We start from the raw sequence: 25,748 nt of genomic DNA, 5'->3' as shown, positions 1-25,748 counted from the left end.
GCATGGGACTCCAATCTGGAGAGCCAGGTTTGATTCCCCACTCCTCCGCTTGAAGCCAGCTGGGTGACCTTGGGTCAGTCACAGCTTCTAGGAGTTCTCTCAGCCCCACCCACCTCACAGGATGTTTGTTGTTGTGGGGATAATAATGACATACTTTGTAAACCACTCTGAGTGGGTGTTAAGTCATCCTGAAGGGCGATATATAAATTGAATGTTATTGTTATTAATCCTCTCTTAAAGGGGCAGGACATTTTTATCCAGGCCCATTTGGCAACCCTATGTTAACCTAACTCTGTTTTTTTAATCTTAATTCTCCCCTTATTTACCTGTCTGGCATTGGACCTGACAATCTCATCTGAAGAAAAAGGATACCCCTCTCGTAAGCGTTTAAAAAAAATTGAATGATATTTTTTTAATAATCACAATAATCTTTTTAAAAATAAATCACAAACATACAGAGATTTCAAAATCTGGGTGATATAGAAGTAGACAAGTGCATTGATCCGTTTCTATAGATAAATGAAACATAACAGAACGAGTTATAACCAACCACAAACCCCAAAGGGTTAAATTAATATCTTGGGTTTTCATAGCTGATTTAGACACCACATGTGCCATCTTATTTCTCTTTTGTTCCTACATATATATAGGAATTTTGTCAGTCATAACCTTAGTCATGCAAGGAAATTCAAGTTCTGTTTTGCACAGAACACTTGTATGCACATGATCTCAAAGTAAGTTTCTTGCCTGGGTTCTGGCAGTTTGCTTCACCTGGAGGTTCGAGTGATTTCTATTAGAAATTTAGCGTTTTACCATTTCTACTTATCCTGTGAAGCTGTATTTTATCTCTTGTTATTGCTTTATATTTTTATATACCTTTATATAGATTTGTTTGTAGTTCCAATTGTGATCTCTATGAGCACGGTTTAAACTTGTGTTTAATTATATTGTATTTGAAGATAACCTTTTTTCCCTTCGTGTGGTTTTAAAATGTATGCTTATTTTTGGTTTTTCAATATTCATTGGCTGTTGTGTACTTTTATAGATTCCCCCTGAGGAAGAACTCCAAATAAGTTGGGGATTTGGTATCAATTTTTTTTCCTTTGCAACTTTTGGTATTTGCTTTGGATTTGCTCACTCATCAGGGTGTTTTGCCACCTATAAATACTTTCTCACATTATAAATGTGAGGAAAAACAAAGAAGAAAGTGATTTGTGCATCAGCTTTTCTGTGGTATGAGAAACTGCTGTTGTGTGTTTATCTTGATTGAATATGAAGGTTTTACCCAGTTGCAGGTTTGCATATATACTCATCACACATTGTACGCTTTAATTTCTTGTAAGCCACTTAACATTCTTGTGAAGAAGCAGGATTTACTTGAAATAACCCCTTTTAGGGGTCTTGTGTTGATTTGTGAAGTTGTGTAAAAATGAAGTGAAGCCAGTGGATACAATAAGGGTTTATTAAACTTGTTTTAAGATTCCCTAATATGTTTTGAACATCACTTTTTCCCTTTCTAGGGAAAAGTCTGAAAATTGAATTCTTAATTTCTTCTACTTTATTATAGAGTACTAATATTTTACAATTATCAAATATATAAGTTTGTAGCTCCCATTCAAGTACCTAGTCATAGCAAAGGTGCTCTTTTTACACTTTTGCTGACTTGCTATTTTTTTTTAATTCTTTACTTGAGTTTGAATTCTTTATTTAAAATCCTATTTTCCTCCATCCACAAAAAAAGTCCCCTTCTGGAACAATATTTCTGGAGGAAGGCTAGTAAAACAAGTTTAACACACTAACAATGCAATCCTAAGCAGAGTCACTCCAGTCTAAACTAAATGAAATCAATGGGCTTAGACTGGAGTAACTCTGTTTAGGATTGCATTGTAAATAAGAAAAATAGGTACCAAAAAATTACCAGCGCAATTCTAGTGGAAGTAACATGATACAGACTTAGTCTAGAGCAGAATCCCTAGGTGGCTGGCTGTGGCAAACTCCTGTGGTGATTAAAAAGTCTGCACCATTCCATGCTCCAAGCAGAAACAAGTGATTCTGAATGTCCTCCTACGTTACAGAGAAGAAGTGCAACAAGAATCACGCTAAATTACTGTGTCAGCAAAGATTGTTAACATTCGTTTAGATACAGCATCTCTACCTGGAAACGATACTGTTGCTTTTACCGCCTCATTCTGATAGATGTGTAGCCAGGCTAGAGTTGCCAACTCCAACTTGGGAAATTCCTGGAGATTGGGGGGGGGGGGTGAAGCCTGGGGAGTTTGTGGTTTGGAGAGTGGAAAGGGCTCAATGGAGTCCACCCTCCAAAGCCACCGTTTTCTTCAGGGGGATTGATCGGCAGTAATTCCGGGAAATCTCCAGACCTACCCCCACTTGGAGGCTGGCAACCCACAGTAATGCGTGGGGTAGGAATGTTACGTTTAAGAGAATTGTTGCTTTAAGGGAATTGCTGTTGTGGGAGGAGGTGGTTACAAGCGAGGATGTAGAAATGGAGGTGCGTAGGTGATTGCATGCAGTAGAGCGTTTTTCTGAAGCTGTTATCTTGTTGGAGATTTTACTAAAAGGGTCCTTGGACTTAGACAGGAGGCCTGTTTCTGCAGAAGCGGGTCTCAGGCTGGCAATGCACGTCCTGTGTATGTCTACTGGGCAGCTCTTCCCACTGAATTCAAGCCCACTGCCTCCCAGAGAGTAGGGAGGGGCCGTTATCCACGCCTGCACAGAAGGAAAGCTTGAGAAGCCGGAGCGAAAAGGGCGCTTCACGGCCGGATCTCTGTGTGCCTTTTGCTGCGACAGTCGGAGCCGGTTGATGGGAGGGACTCGTCGCTTCCCCTGGCAGCAGCAACTACAGTCGGGGGCTCTCTAGCAGCTGCCGCCCGGTTGCAGTCCCCGGAAGCCCCCCCCCCCCCCGGAGCGATCAGCGGCGCCCCAGGGCTTCGGTTCGCCAGGTAAGGCATTTTCTCCTCCGCTTTCCTGCCCCACGGCCTGAAAGCAGACGCGTGCATGTGCCGCAGAAGTGAGCCGGTGTCGCTCGGAATTGAAACCCTAGGCGGGAGGCCAGCTGCCGGGGGCGTCCTTGTAGGATCTTCTTCGAAACGAATGGGAAGGCGCGCGAAAACAGACCGGCTCTGTTCACCGGCTGAGAAAAGGCAGGAGAAAAGTGGATACATGCTAGCCAGTCTGTTTGGGTGGCCTGTTGCAGCTAGGCGAGGCCGGGATCTTCTTGACTTGCTGGCTCTTGTATTTTTAGTCTGTGGGGAAATCCTTTGTGCGTTGGCAGAGAGCAGAAAGGGCGCGTGGGCATAAACCCTGGTAGCATTGCCAAGGAAAAACACGTGGGCTCCCGAGGGCTTGCCTCTCTTTTGTTTAGCAAAGGCAGATGCTGCCTCCTGAACTCTGGCCCACCTTGGAAGGACTTTGGGAATGTTCATTGGCTTGGAGGCTGATACTGGACGGCCGGACATCTTTTCGCATCTGCAGCGCTTTCTCCTGTCTTATCTGGCCTGACACTTTCAAAGCACCTCGTGGCAACCTAACCATACCAGCCGTTTATGAGAAATTACAGTGCCAATGCTCATGAAACTGTTGATGGTCTTATTATTTTAATCCAGAAGCCTTTTGTGTCCGACAGCAAGAGTGAGACTCCACACATGTTGTGCTTGATGTTCCTGCACATTTGTAGAGCTGCTGACAAGCAATTGCATAGGATATATTTGGGGTGATGGGTCCACAGTCTGATGTTCACATGCTTTGCCCTGCTGTGTCTTCATGCCGCTTTTAAGTCGTGAGCTGCCTTGAGCAGATGCGGAGAGGTGGCGTGCAATTTTCCTAAACAAGGAAACAAATAAGTTAGAGCTCTTGGGTATGAACGTTGCAGCAGCTATGGCGATAGGTGATTCCTGTGTCAGGAACCAACATAGCAGGTCACCGCAGGCGCACCCATTCTGGACTTCTTCAACTTGCAAATACATCCTCGGATGTTAATTTACTGGCCTACTTGCCCACACAAACCGCGGAAAAATACTTTTGATACATAAAGAGACAGTTTTCTTGCAGTGTATTGGAAGTTTACTGTCTAGTTGCTAGAACCTGATTGCCTAGCTCCACTGAGGAAGAAAATGGCTCTTGTAGAAAACAATGTGCATGGAATATGGATATGCATGCTGCACATATATCGGATGCATGCACATACAACACAGAACTGCAATTTGCTGTGGGTGCATGAATGCTGTCTTACATATACTTTTCACCTGTTTCAGCTGCTTCGGTTTCAGAAAGCAAACCACCTTATCAGCACAATTAAACAAAACCACCCTGTTCTTTACTCATACAATAGAACAATATGCTGTTTAAAGGGGAAGGGATACTAAGTTTTCTGGCACAGAGGGTGCTGCTTCAGCCTCACTTAAATGAACATGACAGCAATTTTAGCAAACTTACTTGATAGATTATTGCATGATTTTGGGAAAGATCTTCTCATAAAACTAGAAATACAGGAACTGTCTGTCAAGGAAGGAAATCAGTTTTGAGTTAATACAGCAATAATTATTAAATTATTAATTTAAATAAATAATTTAAATTAAAATAAATTAACAGTGAATTGCTCATTCCAAACCACATGTCCAGATATGCATGTAAACGGATGTGGTCACTAACCTTTAATAACTGAAAGCATTTCAACATTTTGGCTAGATATGAAAACCCATTTGGGGGATATTCAAATAGCATGATGCTTTTGAAAAGTTCCTTTTGCACTGGAGAGGTTGGGGACAAAAGTATGTGTGTGTATACACACATACACCCCCAAGGATTTTCAAGGCTCATTCCTGAACCCCCAAAATTGTGATTTGTTCAGTTCATTCAAGACATTTAAATGAACCATAAAGTGCTTGCCCAGTGGCTTATGAGATTTGTCAGTGCAAAGCTGCATGTAACTGTCTTTAGTATTTCACTGTAAACTGATCCTGCCTTGTATAGCTGGACATCAGGACTTTTCTTACAGCAAATGTCCAGATATCACATGCTTCCCTTTATTTTCACAGAATAAAATGTGGATTTGTCTTTCCTGTAATAAAAACCTTGAACAGTTATCTAGAGAACATAGCTGAGGCATAAGCAAAGAAGTGCAGTTCTGTTTTGGAGATGCAGATGTTTATTTTAAAAATACTAAGATGTCCTTGCAGCTGCTACAAAATCTCTGGAAGTTGGTGGGTGAATATCTGGCATCCGAAAAGCCAGCTTGTTAATTAGCAAATCTTTTTTTTAATTTAGCCTGGGCAACATGGCAGAGGATGACCTGGTGACAGAGACTGAGGACAGAGCATCATCTGCATGTGCCTGCAATGACATTCTTCCTCCCCATCACACAGCTAAGGTATTTGTTTTTTACAACTGTATTTACAAAGCAGAGTTGTTTGCTTGATTTTCTTAAAGAGATGTAGGTGTTAGGAACAAACTTACATACAATCTAGGAGACCTGTGATCCGGACCTGCCTTCCATGGTGGGTTTTTGTTTTTTTGAATTGCAGGATCTCCCAAATGTATATTTGAGCCACGTTGGATGGGGGAAGGGGGGGTAACCCATTTCTCCATGCCATTCTTCTGATACAACCTCCAAGTACCTGTGTATTTTCACCTGCCGGGCAAATATTAGATATTGTTTTACACCTGGGAAATGACATGGGAGAAAGGATTCAACCCCAGAATGTATTTTTTAAAATTTTACTTCATTTATACCCCACCTTTCTCGCCCAGCGGAAACTCAAAAGTGGCTGACATGGTTCTCCTCTCCTCCATTTTATTCACGCAACAACCCTGTGAGGTAGGTTAGGCTGACATGGTTCTCCTCTCCTCCATTTTATTCACGCAACAACCCTGTGAGGTAGGTTAGGCTAAGAGACTGCGATTGGCCCAAAGTCATCCAGCAAGCATCTAGGGCAGAATGAGGAATCGAACCTGTCGCTCTAGCCACTACACTGCACTGGCATACACATTGTCTGCTTCCCAGCTGCCTTTGCTCTCTGATTATTCAGGTGGGCTTTTTTACACAGGTAATAAGGGCCAAGCTAGATGAGCAGGTTTGTAAAGAGTTGGATCTGGGTTCTCCAGACCCAACTCAGGTTTCCTGCAGCTACACAGCAGCTTTGTTAAAAATAAAGGAGACCCTAAATGGCCTCAGAATGCCTCCACAGGTGGCAACAAAGTTCAGCAATAAGTGGCAGTATAATAGTTAATGCTTATATCACAATTTACAATTTTGAAAGAACTTCCCATGTGTCGCATCAAGAGTCCTTATTACACTCTGCCTGTTCCTTTGGTCCTCCTTGACTTTTAGTCAGACATATGCTGTGCTTGGAACTCGGTTTCCAAGGGCACCCAGGCCTGACTTTGGCATCTTGCAGAGAGATGGGCATAAACCACCCCCCATGCTGTTTTGATGACCTGAAATGAACCTGGGGTGCTGCTGTTTGCCACATTGCAGGAAAAGAGGAAAATAATGACTCTCTGTCACTGTTTCAGGTCAAGAAAACAGCATGGGGGGAGGCTTAACCCCTCACAGTCTCGTGCGCATGACAATTGAATTTCAGATTTAGAACTAGAGCTACCATCCTTCAGGTAGGGGGCCTGGTGGTCTCCCAGATTTACAACATCTCCAGAGTACAAAGGTCAGTATCACTGGAGGAAATAGATCCAGAGGAGTTAGCCGTGTTTGTCTGTAGTAGCAAAATCGAAAAGAGTCCAGTAGCACCTTTAAGTCTAACCAACTTTACTGTAGCATAAGCTTTCGAGAATCACGCATCTGACAAAGAGAACTGTGTTTCTCGAAAGCTTATGCTACAGTAAAGTTGGTTAGTCTTAAAGGTGCTACTGGACTCTTTTTGATTTTACTGGAGGAAATGGCAGTTTCGGAACATGGATTCTATTATATTGCATCTCTGCTGAGCTACTTTCCCAAACTCCACCCTCCAAGGCTCCACCCCCAAATCACCAGGTATTTTCCAAGCTGGAAATGGCTACCCTATTTGAAATCTACGTTTTGTTGAAAATCAATAGAGTGGACCTGGGGAGAATGTGAGGGCATTGACATACAGTTTTGCATTCATGCACTCTGTAAAGTAATCCTTATCATAATACTTTTTCGAGAAGTTGCTAGGCATATAGTGTAGTCCACAGTTGTTAATTCCATGTTGTTTCAAAGCAGAGAAATCGAAAATTGAAACAGAAGTATTTACAACAACCCCAGAATGTAGTCCACTGTTACCAGAGACTGCAAGTCAAATGAACATGCAAATGATCTTAAACAAAGTTGACTCTTGAGTAAATGAGCCAAACTGCACATTACAACTGAAGTTATAACACAGATCGTATAGTGATATTATTAATAATGTACAATATTCACATAGAGTTAGGCAGAGATGATTGGACCAGTTATAGAACTCTTGTCTCTCTGTGTCTGACACGGGCAGGATGTTGCTCCTGCTCCCCCCCCCTCCAGTTTTCCTACCTCTCCACAGTTTTCCTACCTCTTCTTATTGCTGCAAGCCTGTGTAGCCAGGTGGTGGCCATCTTTCTTTTGAGAAGACGCTCAGCCCAGGAAGCCTTGCTTTGTCAAACAGACACGTGCTGAATAACTTGCCCTCCGGTAAATCATTGATTAAAATGGGAACTTTGAAACTTCAGAAGTTTAAAACCTCACCGTAGACTTTCACCGAACTAGTGAAGGCAACATCATTACACTTTTGACAGAATCTGCATTGGCAAAAGGAGAAATTAAAGGTATGATTGGGGTGGGCGAGGAATACAATTTTAAAACAGATATTACTTAATCAGATTTTTCGGAAACTGGGCAAATAATTATGTTATTGAAATGAGTGTGAGAAGCCAAGATTGAAAACAAGAACTGAAGGCACTGGGCGATATTCGCATCCTCTGTGCTAGTTCTGGTGGATTCCAGCAGTCACACTGCCCAACACCTTGACTACCAACTGGTGGTTTAGTTGGTAGAACACGATGTGCCAATCCCAAAACTTCTTGCAAGGACTGAAAGGTGCTTCACTAGCCCTCTTGGACTTACTGGCAGGCTATGATTCTTTCTGACTCTGCCAGGAATCCAGAGTAGCATGGCTGCTAAGCTGTGATCAGGGGGATTTGCAAATTCCAATCTTTTCTCAGCACCAAATTCACTAGTAGGCTTAGACAAGTCCCTGTTTCTTAGCCTCAGTTCCCACCCCGCACCCCTTTGTGAAATGGGAGTAGTAATCCTGGTCTGCCTTACAAGACTGTTGTAAGGATTACTCTGATCATACATAGGCAGTGCTGTGGACTCAAATCTGTATCATCACGGCACTCGTTTTCCCACCTTTATTTCCATCTTCTCAGCTTCAACATACAACCATCACAGTGGAGTCTTTACTGTCTTGATCTATGCAGCTAACTTCCATAAGAACAAGGGAAAAATGGCTTTATACGTGATGGTAGATGCAGAATAGAATTGCTGGTTAGGGGGAAAGTTTTTTTCTTTTCTTAGCCTTCAGCAGATGCCGTCCATGTGTTTTAAAAAACCCACTTTATCTCCTTGAGGACTAGGTGTTTTTAATTTATGTCTTTAATTAAACAAATCTTGAGGCTCCCAGGAATTGAAATGTAGGTGCAAAGAGAACTTTGTATCATTACTCATTGCTTTTAGCTCTCTTTTTTCAGTTCTATAATTGTTTACTGTCAACTTTAATTCATCTTACAGTCCACCATCAATGTGTTTTTTTTACATTTATTTACATTATTTATAGTCCACCTTTCTCACTGAGATTCAAGGTGGATTACACAGTGTAAGCTAGCACAGTCAATTTCAAGGACATTTCAATAAATGTAATAAGAGTATGTAATGCAAATTTGCAAAGATTTAAAACCAGCAGAAATCTGATGCAGAGTTGAAGAAATCCTGAAAGAGTATAAGCAGTTCTAAGAGTGTCATATTAAACAACATAGAACGACCCATTGGAATTATACTTCAAGCAATAGAGAGAGTACATAGTAGTGAAGTCTGCAGTGCCACTGAGACTTCAGTTACTTCTTAGTAAGTAGGCATAGGAGTGCAGCTGTAGTTATCTGCAGGGCTTTTTTTCTGCTGGAATATGATGGAACGGAGTTCCGGAACCTCTTGAAAATGGTCACATGGCTGGTGGCCCCGCCCCCTGATCTCCAGACAGAAGGGAACGTAGATTTTCCTCCGTACCGCTGCAGCGGTGCAGAGGGCAATCTCAACTCCCCTCTGTCTGGAGATCAGGGGGCGGGGCCACCAGCCATGTGACCATTTTCTCCGAGGGCAACCCACTGAGTTCCACCACCTCTTTTCTCAGAAAAAAAGCCCTGGTTATCTGACATCTCAGCAGAGACCCGCAAAATGATTTCTTTGTTTTAATTCAGGAGGCCAGTCCTTCAGATTCCAAAGCTGTTGATGGTAACACACAGACTGAAAAAACTGCTCTTCTGAATAGCTCGGGACAGCCACCTCAAGAACCCATGGCTGAGTCAAGGGTGACCAGCAGACTGAAGCAACTATGTGCCTGTCCTCCACAAGGCATACTTGCCAGAACAGTAACATACGGTATGTATAAGAAAAGACAGAACTAAAGAGAGACTGTATTTTGTGGACTTGGAGTTCTAACCGGCTTTGCAAAGGAAATGCACCAAGCTGAACAGGAATGTATTTTGGTCAACCAGAATTGCCAGCTGTCTCCCCCCCTCCCCCCCCCCCCCGGCCATCATTTTCAGTCTAGAGCAGTCAGCCCAACCAGAAAATATATGGAATGTCACTCCGGAATGAAAAATTTTATTCGTTCTATGCCACATTGTTTTTCATTGTGGCTTTATTAGCTATTTTGCATTACTCATAGGTTACTTTTGCTTGATAGTATGATAAATTCCACTCAGTGAAAGAATTAGCAGCACTGGAATTGTTTATATGTTTGCTTGGTCTGTGATGAAAGAACCCCTAATGTGCTGGGTCTTGTTGACTGTCCTTCAGCTCACCTCTGATTCAACTTCTAGAATATGGAAACCACACTTGGGGCCCAAAGTGAGTAAAGTAGGAATGGAGTACTGATAATGTAAATTGTCCCTTAGAGTCACCAGTGGAACAGATGAAGCACATGTTGCTTTTTATGGCCCAGAAAATGGACTGTAGGAACATACATAGTTCAGTTGACACTATATAGGATTGGTCCTGTAACATGCCTAGATGCAGACTGCCTGGAACCATATATAAACCACTCTTGAGATTTTTTTCCAGAGAAAAGCAGTATATGAATGCGGTAAATAAAAAGCAATTTGGGGGCCTTTACCATTCCCCATACATATAAGTTCTTTTTGCAAATAATAACGAGTCTTCTAGTATCCCATTTCTTTTGTTCTCTTTCAGTTCTTTGGCTTTTCTTTTGTTTTAATCAAAATTGTAAGCTCTCAAACTGGGTCTTAATGTTCTCACCCATAAGTGAATTGCAAAAAAGATGGTGGTGAGATCACATTTCTGATGATGTGTTGAGACTGGGTCATGCAGAGAGAGATGCCGTATCCTCTGCCAAAGTATAACCTCAAGAACATGAGCTGCTGAAATCAGTAAGATCCATGCCTAGTATACTTGAAGAAATCCTGGCTCAAAAGCAATCAGTCCTGTGCTGGTGAAAGAGTCAAGTCCAAATAAATTATTGCACAAATAATGGTAGCGCTCTCTCTCTCTCAAGAGTTAGGAACGATTCCCTCAAAGAAGTTTCCAGTTTTACTTTTGATTATTTGCTGTTCTTCAGCAGTTTTACCATTTGTTATTCCCTCCCAATCGTGCTGGAATGTAGTGGGCAGATGCAGTAGTCCAGGGACATCCGATACGGCTGTTTTGTTGATGCTAAATTGGTGTAGATCTGATTAGTACTCAGGAAAAACTTTTCTGTGAGCTCTAGTTAATTTAAATCAGTGTTTAAAGTTGCACAGTTGGAATGACACCAAAGGCAGTCTGCAACATTTAACTATGAGAGAGCGTCATGTGATGTCTCTCATTCATGGAACATCTTAAGACACTCATGATTCAGCATGAGTCTCTGTGCCACATCCTAAATAACTAAATTACCATTATCCTGGGATGAACTTTCGTGTGAATTTGAGAATGGATCATTATGCACACAGTAAAGAAGAGTAAGTGTGGAAGCTCATTAACATTCATGAATCTCCATAACTGGAATATCCCCCAATTAGATCCATTTTTCTGTCTATGCTTTCCAGTGCCTGCTCATACCTGGCCAGGAAGTTGCAAAAGTACTGGCCCCTCTGAAATCTAATAATGTTCAATGTGAGCACCAGTACCTCCCTGAACCCCATTCAGATTCCAGCATTGCAGTTATGCTGCTCTACAGTTTGTATCCCACAAGGTGGTTACACATACATGGAGTCATTGTTCACTGGAATAGTATAGGTAACTGAAAGCAACAACTTGAGGAAAGAAGGTGGGGGGGAAGCACTAAGAAAAGCTTTAAATGACACTGATGTTACCAGTGCAGTGTTTGTTTCATCCATCACTTCTAGACATACCTGACATGCTAAAACATGTTCTGCAATGCTTCATTTTTAAAATCTCTGTCTTCTTCTAGGAGCAGCCGTAGTGCTGATCTGGGCGGTGGTTTGGTCTATTACTGGCCAAGAGTGTCTTCCTGGTGGGAACCTCTTTGGAATTTTGTTCCTCTTCTTTTTTGCTGTAATTGGAGGCAAATTGATGGGGCTAATTAAATTACCGGGTCTGCCTCCGCTCCCTCCTCTCCTTGGTAAGTGTCACAGAGTCAGGTGGGTACATAACCTCATGTGTTACATAGGCAGCTTGTTGAGAGAAGGAGGCCTGTCAGATTATGATCTGCTGGTAAAATTAGGGCTGTAAATCTCCGGTAGATTAAATCAACTGTTGTTGATTAACTGACCATTTTAAATTATTACTGCATCTGTCTGATTCCCATGGGAAGCCTGTATAGAAAAGCAGGAGACTGAAGGAGAGTCTGTGAGCCAAGCTACAAGTGATGCCTGATACAGGTTGGACACTTGTCAGCTTCCCTCAAGTTTTGATGGGAAATGTAGGCATCCTAGTCTTGCAGCTATAATGGAGAGCCAAGCTGTAAAACCAGGATGCCTACATTTCCCATCAAAACTTGAGGGAAGCTGACAAATGTCCAACTTCTGTAAGGCGTTACTTGTAGTTTGGCTCTGTGGCTATAGAACAGTGAAATGCATTCTGGTTTTGCTTCATATCAGGGGCTGGTAGGGCTTGGGCTTAAAAGAGCAAGAGGAGGGGAATGTCAATGCTAGACCTCATTTTTTTTACCTCTATAGTTCTTCTACAGCAGATATTCCAGGGTGAAGAGTCCCAGAATTAAAGGTTAGTTTAATGTAATTTACCGAGGCACAACTTGAGCAGAAAGACAGTGGTAGTAGCTGTGCCTAATACGATGATGGTAAAAGTTAGTATACGACTTTAGGTGTTGCAGCTTTACCATAAACTGGGACAGAAAAGTTGGCCACATACTTGAAAAATAGTGCCAGCATAACAATTTAAAGTATGGACTCAATGCACAAATACCTTTTGAAAAAGGATCATCTTGCATGGAGTGGAAAAAATAGCAATGAAGGAGCCTTGCCTGTCTCTCCAGGAAGTCTGTTCCAGAGGACCAGGGCTGTGGTCAGCAGAGCTCTTGATCTTGCTGAGGAATTAGGAATCTGCTTGCCAGAAGGCAGCACAGTTGAAAGAAGTTGCTCGGATGACCTAAGCAAGCATCTGGTTTGTACAAGGAAAGGCATGCCTGCAAGTTCTTTAACCAATATAGGTTAACCCAGGTGAAACTGTAGTCAAAATAGGGATGAAAATAACAGAATTTATTCTAGGGGAGTCCTTGGGATCCATATTACCCCTAGGAGGTCCTAAATCAATGAACATAGTTGAGATTCACAAATTACTCAGTTTATTAGATGCTACAAGTGTGGCAATAACCTCTAAAATTAACCCTTTGTTTCAAACATGCTGTTAGTAACTTATGCAGGCCTGACATATTATCCTAATAAACAAAAACCATGGAGAAAATGCTGTGGTTATATCCTCCGATGTCTCTTCACAAATATACTCTGTGCCTTAATCCTTCTTCGCTGATGCGTGTTTTTTACCCCTGGGTTTTATATTGGACTCGCATCCCTCAGTGCACTCAAAGCACTTTTTCCTCCCTTGAATTTTTCTTTGGATCCTGCAGGGACAATCCTGGTGTTCCTCCATAGTTTGAAAGTCCAGGTTGAGGTGATGACCTTCATGTCATGGTGCATTGCCTGCCAGGTACAACGTTATCTTGTGCTTCTCTTCTCCATCTCATAAACATGTCAATAGTACCGCTCCTAGCTAGGTTATCCATCAAGACACTGTCAGCTTGTTTGGAGAAGTGACTCAAAGTTCATCCTAACTTCTTTCTGCTGTACTCTACGGTACCGGTTGGATTTTTTGGCCTTGGTTTTTCTAGTAACAAAATGGATCCACTCTAGACTTTCTTCTGGTGTCTGTGGCTTCTCAACATATTTATTTCTTTACTTCACTTGTACTCCACCTTTCTCCCCAGTGGGGACCCAAAGCAAGTTACATCATTCTCCTTTTCCTCCATTTTATCCTCACAAAACCCCCTCTGAGAGAGGTTAGGCTGAATGTGGTGTGATGGGCTCACCCAGTGAGCTTCCATGGCAGAACAGGGGATTCAAACCTGGGTCTTCCAAATCCTAGTCTAACACTCTAACCACTACATCACACTGGCTCTCAACATATATCATTGTTAAGGTACTTTTCTCTATTCATTTTAGGAATGTTGCTTGTAGGATTTCTCCTCCGAAACATCCCATCAGTCAGTGACCTAATCCAGATAAATACAAATTGGTCAGCTGCCCTAAGAAGTATTGCCCTCGCTATTATCTTGGCCCGTGCTGGCCTTGGTCTTGACCCAAAGGTACAGTATCAAATGTCCCTTTCTTAGCCTATGCAAAACCTTGTACTAGAAGAGAGACTTCTCTGACAAATTAGACACAGGCCTAGTTCTCACCAATGCTGAAGCCATGCCTGGGGTCTACCACATCAGGTTACAGATGGAGGCTCCATAATATGAATGAACCATTTATCTTCATCCCTTTTCAAAAATTATTTTTATACATTAAAAAATAGCATGTTGGAGATAAAGCAAGGCTACAACCGATCTCCATACAATGGTAGGTGGAATAGTGGACAACATTTCAATATTTATTTATTTACTTTATTTATAACCCACCTCTCTTACTAAGACTCAAGGTGGATTCTGTATTATTGCAGTCAAATAGAATAAGACATCCAACAAACGGTACGATAAAATTTGTATCACAAAAATTAGAAACAATGCAGTTTTGAGAGCTATAGCCCAGAACTGGTCCTTGTAACCATTTGTTTGTGGAAAGAAGCTGCTCTGTGTGGAGAACTGATTCTCTTCCTATGCAGAACTGTTTTTCTGGAATTTTCTGTCTTCAATCTCACTAACTTCAAGCTATTTCGGAGTGAGATTCAGGTGGCAGTACTAATAAGACATATTGGGACATCCTGTGTTTCAGCACCATTTCAGAGTCCATGTGCTTAGTGGATAATATTTTGATGATAATGCTCTGTCCCCCCCCCACACACACACTTTCACAATCACATGGAATCCTGAGTATCTAACAGACAAGCAAACTTGCTTCTCTTGGATCCAAGCACCTTCCCTCTGTCCCCTATTGTGAAACTTTAGCAGAGCATAGTAAATCTCAAGGGGTGTTCTACCACTTGTCACAGAACAAATAAACATGCTTCTCAATGCGGTTTATCTTGCAGGCTCTGAAAAAATTAAAGGCCGTCTGTTTACGATTAAGCTTTGGGCCTTGTGTCACTGAAGCATGTATAGCAGCTGTCCTTGCTCATTTTCTGATGCACCTGCCATGGACATGGGGATTTCTCTTAGGGTAAGAGGTAACGCTGCTTTCTCCTACTTGCTTGCTTACAAACGGCACTTTTTCTCTTACTAAAGTTGCTTTCCCCCTTTGGTGTAGTGGTTAAGAGTGGCAGGACTCTAATATGGAAAACCGGGTTTGATTCCCCACTCCTTCACTTGAAGCCAGCTGGGTGACCTTGGGTCAGTCACAGCTCTCTCAGAGCACTCTCAGCCCCACCCACCTCACAGGCTGTTTGTTGTGGGGATAATAACACTTTGTCAACTGCTCTGAGTGGGCATTAAGTTGTCCTGAAGGGTGGTATATAAATCAAATGTTGTTATTATTATTAATGAATACTGTAACAAAAGTGTGTGTACTATGATCTTTTGTATCTTTTAGTTGTTTTGTTTCCCTGAATGACTTCTGACTTTCGAACCAGTACTTGCATCCCATTGTTAAAATGTAGTAGACAAAAACGTGATACTTGTTCATGTCAGATTTTCTGGTTCACAGGAAAGACAATGTGTCCTTTTTTATTTTAAAAAAATGGAGATTTGGACTGTTTTGTGGGGGTCCCGTTCCACTGATGAACAAGTGGTATGATACGGCATTCTTTTAGATTTGTTCTAGGGGCTGTTTCTCCTGCTGTTGTCGTTCCCTCCATGCTGGTTTTGCAAGCAGGGGGCTACGGTGTTGACAAGGGTGTTCCGACCTTGCTTATGGCTGCTGGCAGCTTTGATGACATCTTGGCCATCACGGGCTTCAACACCTGCTTAGGGATAGCCTTCTCCACAGGTACCCTAACTACTCCCTCAAACTGATGAGCCCTAGTGTACACTTTTCTCCATGGTGTGTTAGTTTCTCCATGCATTTGACGATGTGGGAAAGTATTCAAAAATGTTCCCCTCCCAGTCTGTAATCTGAAGTGGGTCATGTGACTTGCTGAAGTTTAGCGATGGATTGAACTTTCTGGAGGTTGCTCAAAGGCTCGTCCCACTTTGCCATCAAGGAATTAAAGCGGGATGCCATTCTTATTCCTTCTCATGGTAGTTGTAGAGCCCTGGCTTTGGTATGTTGCTAGCTAATATTGTGGATGTGTTCCTTGGCTGAAAAAAAGCTAGGCTCGTGACGCATTAGCAGAAAGACTGTATGAGAATCGATTTTTCATCCTCTTCTCCTGATATGTTCAAACAGGGTCTACTCTTTTCAGTGTCCTCCGTGGTTTGCTAGAGGTTGCAATTGGAGTAGCAGCTGGTGGCCTCCTAGGAATTTTTGTACGGTACTTTCCAAGCAAGGATCAGGTAAAGAAACAATATTTTTTAAAGTATCAGTTTTGAATCTCTTAAATATGCAGAGTGGGGAAAGGTTAATCTGAAACTGCACATCTTGACTGAAAAATGAAAATATAATCTAGCTGCCTAGAGAGTGGCAAATTAATTTTCCAGGACATTAATTTTTAACTATATGAAGCCATTGCATTTCATTATCTTCTGTAGTGTGGCATTTATGATCATTCTGTAGTGTGGCATTTATGAAGTGCTTTATAGCACTTCAAGCCTTAGGCATTTTAGTTGTAGAAGAGGAAATGTTTGACTTTGTAGAAATATTAAGGATTGATTATGACCATTCTTTTACAGACTGGTTTGTAAGGGAAAGAGTAGAATTTACAAAGATGCATTAATGCTGAGATCCCCTCAAGAGTATTATACAAAAAGTCTTTGTTTCCTATATTAATTGGAATGTATTTTGGCCATTGTTATGATGCCAGACGTATGCAGTGCTGGGAGTATTGCATAATGAAAACAAAGATAGATTATCTCTTTTTTTGGGTGACCTGATAAAGAGGGGCTGATGGGGACGAAGGTTGTGCTAATCTAGGTAGGTTCTCCAATGATATTTGCTAAATTCACCTCTGAAGATCATTTCCCTTTTAGCAAGGATACTTTAAAATATTGGAATGATTGAAAACAATTGCTTGTGCACAAAAGGTTGCTGACACACAAAATTAAGGTAATATAGAATCTCTTAAAATTTTAATAGATGCAATAAAAAATCCCCTTTTATGGTTGAAATAGTAATTGAAACAGTATGCTTTTGGAATAAATGGAAGAATCTGTTGTGAATTGGATTGGGAAATTTATACCCAGCCTTTTAGGCTAGACCAGATCCTTATAAACTAAAACATTATAAAATTGTAACTTTAATGCTAAAATAACAGTAAAATGGAAGCAAATATCTGTTGGGAACCAGTGAAATAACACAACTCTTAAATGGCTTTTTAAAACAAGTGGATTCAAGCTAGCTACCTGAAAGCTAGCAATGATAAAACTTCCAGAATGTATATGGGAGCCACCACTGAAAAAACCTAGCTCCTTCTGGTCATCTGCATAGGCTCAGCATTTGTAACAGAGCCTTGCAAGATCATTGTCAGTGGAATTCATAAGAGCAAAAGTGATTTCTAAGTTATTCTGGTCCCTGGGAGTGGAGGATTTTCAACATATATGAACCAAAACCTTAACATGCAGTTTGCAGCTTAATGATAACCAGTGGACTTCTTTCAACAATCAAATTACAGTTCTCACCAGCTTTCAGGTCAGCATCTGGGCTGCTGCATCTTGAACCAGTTGCAACTTGTGGGTAGTATTCAAGGGCAGTCACATATAGTAGTCCAGACAGATTTTAGCATGACATAGTGATTTCATCATTTAAGGTAACTGCTAATTGTAGTGATTTATATTTTTTAAATCATCAGTCCTTTTTTCCCCCCTCTGGTCCTAGGTATCAGTTGTATGGAAGAGAACATTCTTTCTGGTGGGCCTGTCTGTGTTTGCCATTTTTAGCACCATACACTTGGGCTTTCCTGGCTCTGGAGGGCTCTGTACTATTGTCTTGGCATTCTTGGCAGGTCTTTCATGGTCTGACGAGAAGGTGAGTGTTCAGTCAACACGCAGCTGAGAAGCCACTTTGATTCTGAGGAACCAAATGGGTGAAATTGATTGGTCATTCTTAGCTTAGATTTAATGTCAGCTGCCTTAACCTAGCACAGGAGATTCATGCACGGAAGCTAGCTTTGGCACATGCACAGCTGATGGAGATTTAGGTCTGCAATGTGATTTTCATTCTGGTGCCATTGAATTGGCTGATGAAGATGTACATCTCCTGGAGATGGGAATCCCCATCGAGGACCATGCTTTAATGTACAGCTCATTGGGGCCAGTGAGTTCTAGTAAACAGGCTGAAAGTGCGGTAACTGCACAATCAAGGTATCAAAACAGAGGCCTATATCCAACTACATGAAGAAAATGTAAGGGCACTTCAGTTTTCTTAAAATAATGTGGCAGTTTCCACTAATTCCTCTCTTGCACTTCAGACCCCCTCCCACACTATTCTTCAGGACCTCCTGATCCCCAGGAATAAAATCTCAGGAGCTCGGTGGGCTGCAGCAGAAGAGGGAATTGGTGGAGCTCTCCGCCCCTTTTAAGAAAACTTAAAGGCACACAAGTTTTCCTAACTGCGTGGTTAGATAATGGGGCGCATCTAAAAAAAAAATGGTTTCAGCTCTGCCAGCATTTCTGATATTTTTAAAAAAAACAGCCTGACCTACTTCACAGCTTTGCGAGGATAAACTGGGGGATGGCAGAAATAATCAAGAAGCTTGAGCTTTTTGAAATAATGGTAAGATCTAAAAAAATTAAGTCATCGTGATTCCTTTAGGCCTGGGAATATTTTGAAAGGTGGTGATGCCTCTTTCTTCACAGGAGAATCAAGTTTCTGATGGCCAGTGGGCTAACTAACATTTTGATTGGACCAAGTAATGTCTAAATTTATTTATGCTGCCTTGAAACAGATCGATTTTTACATGTCACTGTGCTCTATCATGAGGGCTAACACTAGAGTGGGCAAAAGACAAATAGTGTTTGTAATGCTGATCATTTTTGCTCTTTGTCATGCAGAAAGAGGTTGAAAAGATCATTGGAGTTGCCTGGGAGATTTTTCAACCGTTTCTTTTTGGTTTAATTGGAGCCGAAATATCTGTCTTCTCTCTAAAACCTGAGACAGTTGGTAAGTTTCTGCAGGATATTTATTTATGTATTTATTTATTTATGTCATTTATAGTCCGCTTTTCTCACTGAGACTCAAGGCGGATTACATAGCGTATAATCAGTATCAAGGACATTTTCATAAACAATGTCATAGGATTTTACAAAGATATAGCATTAGCAAGGATCCAATACAAAGTTGAAGAATTGCTGAAACAGAACATAATCAATTCTAGGACTGACACAGATAACATGAAGCACAGGTATTATATAGGAGCACATATTCAAAGCAACAAATAATATGTAAGGCAACATAGTGGTGAACAGGGGTGTGCATGGGCGAAAGATTTGGGTTTCCCGCTTTGGGTTTACCTGAAGTTGGGGGGAAATTTAGGGAACGTCAAACCCTGAAGCAGCAAGCTGCTTTGGGATTTGGATATTTAAATGGTTTCGGCATGCTCCGTAACGATTCAGAGCATACTGAAGTGAGGGGGGAAGCTTTGTCCCAGCCCCCCACCCCCACTTAGGCCCCCCCCATCGCCTGCCAACTGAAGCCAGCCCTGGCCCAAAGCAACTCGAATGCTTCGGGAAGCTTTGATTCGTGATTTCTGAATCAGGGCCAGCATGCTGGCTCCTATTCATAAATCCTGACTCTACAAATTGGACCGATTCGAGTATTTTTCCCGAATTGGAAACCCAAAGCGCACACCCCCTAGTGGTGAAGTCTATGGTCCCTAACTCATTAGCGAAGCATCTGAGACCCCCTTCCTGCAATACTTCCCTCCTATCTGAGTAAAAAGTTTTTTTGAATAATTTGGTTTTGCATCGTTTGCGGAAAGCTAGGAGAATGGGCGCTCTCCTGACCTCCTCGGGCAGGCCGTTCCACAGGGTAGGAAAGCGTTTTTAAGTGATTGAAACTATGGCTAGCTAGCTTTCTGAGGTGGACCAGTGAAGTGGCTTTTCCAGGCCTTGTGTCTCCTAACATCAAAAGGAATCAACATATATAGAATTCAAATGGTTTTACACACGTTATTGTGTTGTAATGTGTGCAACAACCCTGCAAGTATTATTACTATAGGCCCAGTATTATTACTATATTCCAGATGGTGGTCTGAGACTGAGAGTGGCTTCTTAAGGCATTTCAGGGAAGGAGGATAACATAAGAGGTGCCTTGAGCCAAGAGGAAAGGTGGAATATAAATATTTTAATTAATAAAGATTGCCACAAAGGTTCAGAGGCCCACTCTTGATTATGTTCAAGATTAAATTGCAAAAATATATATATATCCATTTTTAAATAAATATCAATATGTAACCCTGATTCCACAAACAAATAGCTTACGCCAGTGAGGGTTTCATTTGCCAAAGGTGCTTTAGACTCTGAATTGGTTTATGCCACACTTGCTCTGTCTGAATAATATCTGTTGAGGAGGGTGTCTGTTGCATGGAGCGACTCCTTTTGTTCCTCTTCCAAATGACAGAAAGCCCAGGAATGCATTTTTGGTAGCAGTTAACAAAGTATATTTCTCTATGGCAGGTCTTTGTGTAGCCACGCTAAGTATTGCTTTAGCAGTACGAATTACTGTCACGTTCCTGCTAGTATCTTTTGCTGGCTTTGAGATGAAGGAGAAAATATTTATTTCACTGGCATGGATCCCCAAAGCAACCGTTCAGGTAGAGTATGTTTTTGTAGCAGACCAGTGTCTTGCGCAGCCCAGAAGTCGCTTATATTCCTTTATACTAATATAGGTGATAGGGACATTGCTCTGACCTTTGCAAGGAACTCAGCAGAGGGAGGATTGCTTTATCTTACAATGTTCTTATTTCTTCCATGAGCTAAAAGCATCTTCCTCATCATTTCTTTGTTGCCAAGTAAAAGAAAAGCAGTTGCCCTGTGGAAGCATAACATTCCCAGTCTCTTAACCATGATAAGGAGTTGAGGGCGGTACTGTGGGATTGCATGTTTCTTGCTTTCTCCCAGAATCTCTCAAAGTCACTGTTTGCAAATCTGTTTCTAACTCTGGTTTCAGATGCCCCTTACAAGAACAATCCTGCTTATTATTAACCATAGTTAGCATTGATGTAAACATACTACACACCACACTGCCACTCTCCCCTCCCTAGCAGCCTAGGAAGAAAATAATCAAGGATATTGCAGGGAGTGGGGAAGAGGAAACGGTACCCCTTTGCCAGTGCTGTTACCTTGATCCCTTGCAGCTGCTTCTTGGAGCCGCATCTGGAGTTCCTGTCACAGAACTCTAGCATCATGCATGGGTTGACTTTCAGTCTTATTTTTGGTCTACTGGACCACACCAACTCCTTAGGAGATTTATTTGTCTAAACTATAGGGGTCCCCAGTGTTGTACCCATGGGCACAATTGTGCCTGCCGACACCTTTCCAGGTACCCACCAAGTGTGTTTAAAAAGTGGGTGGGGCCAGGTGGGGCTTTGGCAAAGCATGGCTTCTGATTGTCCATTGGAGGTTTGATTGGTTGCAGAGATTTTTAAAAACATTGCTTTGGTAGAAACTGCTTTCACAGCTCAAGGATCATCACTGTGCAACTGAAGGTAAGCTTGTAGCAGCTGTTTTGTAGCTGGCTCCGTGTAGCAGCCATTTTTGTGGCAGCCAATTTGTTGCTGCACCCACCATGCTGTGTTAGAATTCCAAAAGAGCTCACGGGCTCAAAAAGATTGGGGACCCCGGTCTGAACAGTCATGGGGCTCCATGTCAGTCACATGGTGTAGTTGTACGATTGGTCAGGAGTACATATCAATGAGGAGATCAAAGGGGCTTTGCTAGCCAGTGTTGAGGCAGCAGGAGGAGAAAGATGCATACCAAAATTTCAAGACCCACCTTTTGTTTTAGTTAAAACATTTTACTTTGTAATAATGTGCTTTACGTATTACGGGATATTAAAAAAAGTAAACCAACAATATTACAAGTCAAAAACTCCTTTTTGTGCCCTTGGTACCCTAAAGTAGTGCAACACTGTGTTTAATTTGTTTATAACAGTAATTACTCTGTGTATCAAACTGGCCAGTTACATAGATATACATGAGAAATAAATCAAGTATCAACATACTTAGTATTAACTCCAAGTGTCAAATGCTAATTTATTTTTAATTTTATGTTTCTGTCTCATGTTTCTTCTTAGAAAAACCTAAAGGTAATGGCAAAAGTGGTTTTGTTTGCTTGATCACCTTTAGAAACTGATCGTGGAGTATTTTCCCTCTCATGAAGTTCCATTTTAATGATAGTTGCTCAAATAGGGCCAACAGTGTATGATGGAGTTGCATGGTAATGTCTGGCCTCATAAGCACACACAACAAAACCTAATACTGGCTGGACTTTTGAAAGGGGCAGCAAGGCCCAGGGCAGTTACCAATGACTGTTGAGATATTTATTAAACTGAACAAAAATATTTTTTTAAAATCCTGTATTGGTTTTCATCCTTGTTTACCAAAGGGTAGGCTTTTTGCTGTCTGAAAAGTACTTAGGCTCCACCTTTGGAAGTCTTCACAAAAAAGAATTCTGTAGTTGGGGAAGGAGCTACTAAGAACATCTACCTGGTTGCTCCTTTCTGGTCAAGCATTGAACATGGGTTATCTGGTTAGGATGTTAACTTGAGGCATTCAGTGAGGTCAAAGGCAGCAGCTAATTCTCAGCACAGACCATATTTTAAATTGAGTCAGCAGTGAAGAGTTGTGAACACTGACTCACTCCAGCGTGAACAGGAACGTCACAACCATCTGGCACAGCCTTCCCCTTCCTCATCTTGGTACCTCATTCCTTTGTGCCTGGGCTTTGGCTTATGTGCTGAAATGTGCAGGTGAAACCCATAAAGGGTTTCAGTAGTCAGCTTTGAACTTGCTAAAATAAAGTGAAGGAGCTACTGACCCTTCAGTCAGATAAAGAACTATCCTTAAAGTGCCCTATCCCATAAACACTAAGCTAAGGGAGACTGGCCAAATAAAAATATATAATTTATTGAAGGCTTGAATCCAAAGACTGTTCTCCTTCTCTAGAGGCAGCGTGTGATTTCTGTCCATTTCCCTTCTCCCACTGCAGCCCCACATGGTGCTTAGTGTTTTTCTCAGGCGCCCCTTAAACCCCATGCACAGCATTTCAGAAGACTCAGTGGGTTACAGTGGGAAAGGTAAGCAGGGAATTCACTTCCACGTGGTCTGCTTCACTCATGGTTCTCATGGGATACTGGCCAATGGTTTTCATTATTTCTTTGTTTTCTTGCAGGCTGCAATTGGCTCGGTTGCCTTAGATACCGCACGGACTCATCAAGATCAGACACTAGAACAATATGGCATGGATGTCTTGACAGTGGCTTTCCTGGCCATTCTAATCACAGCACCAATTGGAGCTCTGATAATTGGCCTGGCAGGGCCTAGGCTTCTCCACAAGGCTGATGCAGGCAATGAAGACGATGATAAGCATGAAAGAATAGAAGAAATTGACATATCTGGACAGGTATAGAGTAGGGGCAGGGAATAGCCCGAAGATCACCCGGTTGGTATTCCAGATTGTCCAGTAACCATAGTGACCTGTAGAAGTCTGGACATAAGAATCCTGCTGGATCAGTCCAGTGGTCCGTCTAGTCCAGCATTCTGTTTCACACAGTGGCCAGCTAGTTGCTGTGGAAGACCAACCAAAAGGGTATAGAGGCTGAGGCCCTGCCCTCGTGTTGCCTTTTGCACTGGTATGGTAGTCAGAAAGCTGGGGTGCATTTTAGATCTTACTAAAGCCACAGTGCAAGTACCTGTCAAAAAATAAGATGATATTAATGAGCATCCAGGTTTCTGTAGATCCTTGGCAGGAGGTTTTGCGGGAATCTAGTCACAAGCAAAATTTAATATTATGGCCATAGTATTGACATCTGGGAAGTTTCTGTGACCTGATTTGAAGAACAGAATTCCTGCGATGGAGCATTCAAGATGATTCCTCAAAGATAACTGGGGACTAATAAAAGTCTTGGAGCAGGGGGGAAAAACACAACGACCAATACCAGGACTAAATAACCAAGAAGGAAATTACAGAATTTTTTTGGAATGGATGGTAAAAACCCTATGCTGTTAGTTGCTTTTCAGAAAAGAGATACAGTATGTCTGGGGACAGTTTTGTGCTTAGGAGTCTCATGTCCCTTTTCCTAATTTCAACTTGAAAACACAGATGAAAAAGCCCATAGAAGCAAGCAGTGTTGTGGTTGGATGGTAATTTCATGCATGATGTTGCATGCATGCTCACTTTGTTTTCTGACTGCCCTGAAGCTGTCTTCAGCCACTTGCTCTTCCTTTCCCCCTTACACATTATAAAAACACAAGCAGAGAAAAGTCCTATCACTTGTCTTTCCTGCTATGCTGTGAGTGTTGTGATTTTACGTCATATGCTGTGGATCTCTTGAGTACAGAGGCCTAACTGATGGAGGTGGATGTTCTTTGTAGACTTTGGGCCATGAGGAATGGATGAAAGGGGGGGATTTATTTTACTGCCAGTGGACTGATGAGTGCAGTGGCTCTTAAGATCTTCAGAGCTGTTAGTGTCCTTGTGCCAGAGAAACACACTCCAGTTAGCTGAGCAGAGTGGTAGGATACAACTCATTAGCTCCTGTTCTGTCATAATTCTCACAACAAGCACAGTCACAGAATGAAGAGAGAGTGCAGATAGCGGTGATGATCCAAATCCAAAAACAAAGGCCTAATGAAAAGGACCTTTTCATTAGGAGTGACCAAAATGACACAAAACACTGTACAGGCTTTTGAGTTCATTAGGTTGGATTTTTTTAAAAAAACACTGAAGTGGTGAGAGAAAAATGTTTTGGGCCTACATTTTAAGGCACCTTCCCTAAAGCATCCTCTCTGAAAAGCTGAGCAGGCAGGGCTTTTTTTCAGCTGGAACGTGGCGGAACAGAGTTCCGGAACCTCTTGAAAATGGTCACATGGCTGGTGGCCCCACCCCCTGATCTCCCGACAAAGGGGGGTTTAGACTGCCTCCGAGCAGCACAGAGGGCAATCTAAACTCCCCTCTGTCTGGAGATCAGGGGGTGGCGCCACCAGCCATGTGACCATTTTCTCCGAGGGCAACCCACTGAGTTCCACCTCTTTTCCCAGGAAAAAAAGCCCTGTGAGCAGGGGTGCAGATTTTAAAACGTACTGGTACCAGGTTTTCACCCTTGGCTTTCTGGGGGGAAAAAACCCAAAATGGAAGTGCCTCATTGTGAATACAAGCACTAGCAGTTGATCAAATGCCCTTGTAACACCCAGCAAAAGAGATCCCCTTATAAGGCTTACAGCCACAGAATGCAAACTGAATTGGAAAGAAAACACTGATGTTGGTTATCACATTTGTTCTGCTCTTTTCTTTGGCTTTTATTACTTGAACACCCTGTTCTGTGATTCTTTTTGTCTTGCTTGTTTCCTTTGGCATACATGAATTGATCATGGGCAGCCAGAGCCTGTAATTTTGGAGATGGAAGAGTCCGCCTGCTAATAGCAAAGTATTCTCTGGAGACCAGAGAAGCTGATTGCTTTCTAACAATCATGGCTTGCATCATTTTGTAAAATGATATTCGCTGGGATTGTCATAGTTATTAAGTACTGATGCTTCTCTCACTGAAAGCCTTTATGCACAAACCAATTTATACTGTGCAATCAGCATGCATTTGTTTCTTCTTTCTTGCTCTCAGCTTCAAGGTGGCTC

The 25,748-nt window shown here is 42.0% G+C and overlaps 1 protein-coding gene and 1 long non-coding RNA gene across 3 annotated transcripts; one reads left to right on the top strand and one right to left on the bottom strand.

The window, feature by feature from the left end:
• Positions 1-3,597: 3,597 nt before the first annotated feature.
• Positions 3,598-7,574, bottom strand: LOC129337127 (uncharacterized). Of its 2 annotated transcripts, none has more exons than XR_008597779.1 (4): positions 7,517-7,574; positions 5,473-5,647; positions 4,453-4,515; positions 3,598-3,840 (listed from the first exon to the last, which is right to left on the bottom strand). It is a non-coding gene; the product is annotated as an uncharacterized LOC129337127 (long non-coding RNA). The 2 variants fall into 2 exon arrangements; XR_008597778.1 differs by having other exon boundaries at positions 7,536-7,574.
• A 147-nt stretch (positions 7,575-7,721) lies between these two features.
• LOC129337125 (sodium/hydrogen exchanger 9B2-like) lies at positions 7,722-25,012 on the top strand. Its single transcript, XM_054990637.1, has 11 exons — positions 7,722-7,788; positions 9,436-9,616; positions 11,649-11,819; positions 13,876-14,018; positions 14,903-15,030; positions 15,620-15,795; positions 16,195-16,301; positions 17,779-17,928; positions 18,954-19,062; positions 20,577-20,713; positions 23,292-25,012. The coding sequence occupies exons 2-11, from the start codon at positions 9,532-9,534 to the stop codon at positions 23,526-23,528; spliced, it is 1,443 nt and encodes a 480-aa protein (XP_054846612.1). The 5' UTR covers positions 7,722-7,788; positions 9,436-9,531; the 3' UTR covers positions 23,529-25,012.
• The last annotated feature ends 736 nt before the right edge of the window (positions 25,013-25,748 follow it).

The sequence above is a fragment of the Eublepharis macularius genome, chromosome 10 (genome assembly GCF_028583425.1).
Source record: "Eublepharis macularius isolate TG4126 chromosome 10, MPM_Emac_v1.0, whole genome shotgun sequence".
Lineage (NCBI taxonomy): Eukaryota > Metazoa > Chordata > Lepidosauria > Squamata > Eublepharidae > Eublepharis > Eublepharis macularius.
The sequence above is the reverse complement of the archived record's forward strand: the minus strand, read 5'-3'. Positions and strand labels throughout refer to the sequence as shown.

Coding starts and splice junctions, on each gene's coding strand:
- LOC129337125 (XM_054990637.1), top strand. CDS start 9,532: ATGGCTGAGTCAAGGGTGACCAGCAGACTGAAGCAACTATGTGCCTGT. Junction 14,019..14,902: donor GCCTTGGTCTTGACCCAAAG/GTACAGTATCAA, acceptor TTTATCTTGCAG/GCTCTGAAAAAATTAAAGGC. Junction 16,302..17,778: donor ACTTTCCAAGCAAGGATCAG/GTAAAGAAACAA, acceptor CTCTGGTCCTAG/GTATCAGTTGTATGGAAGAG.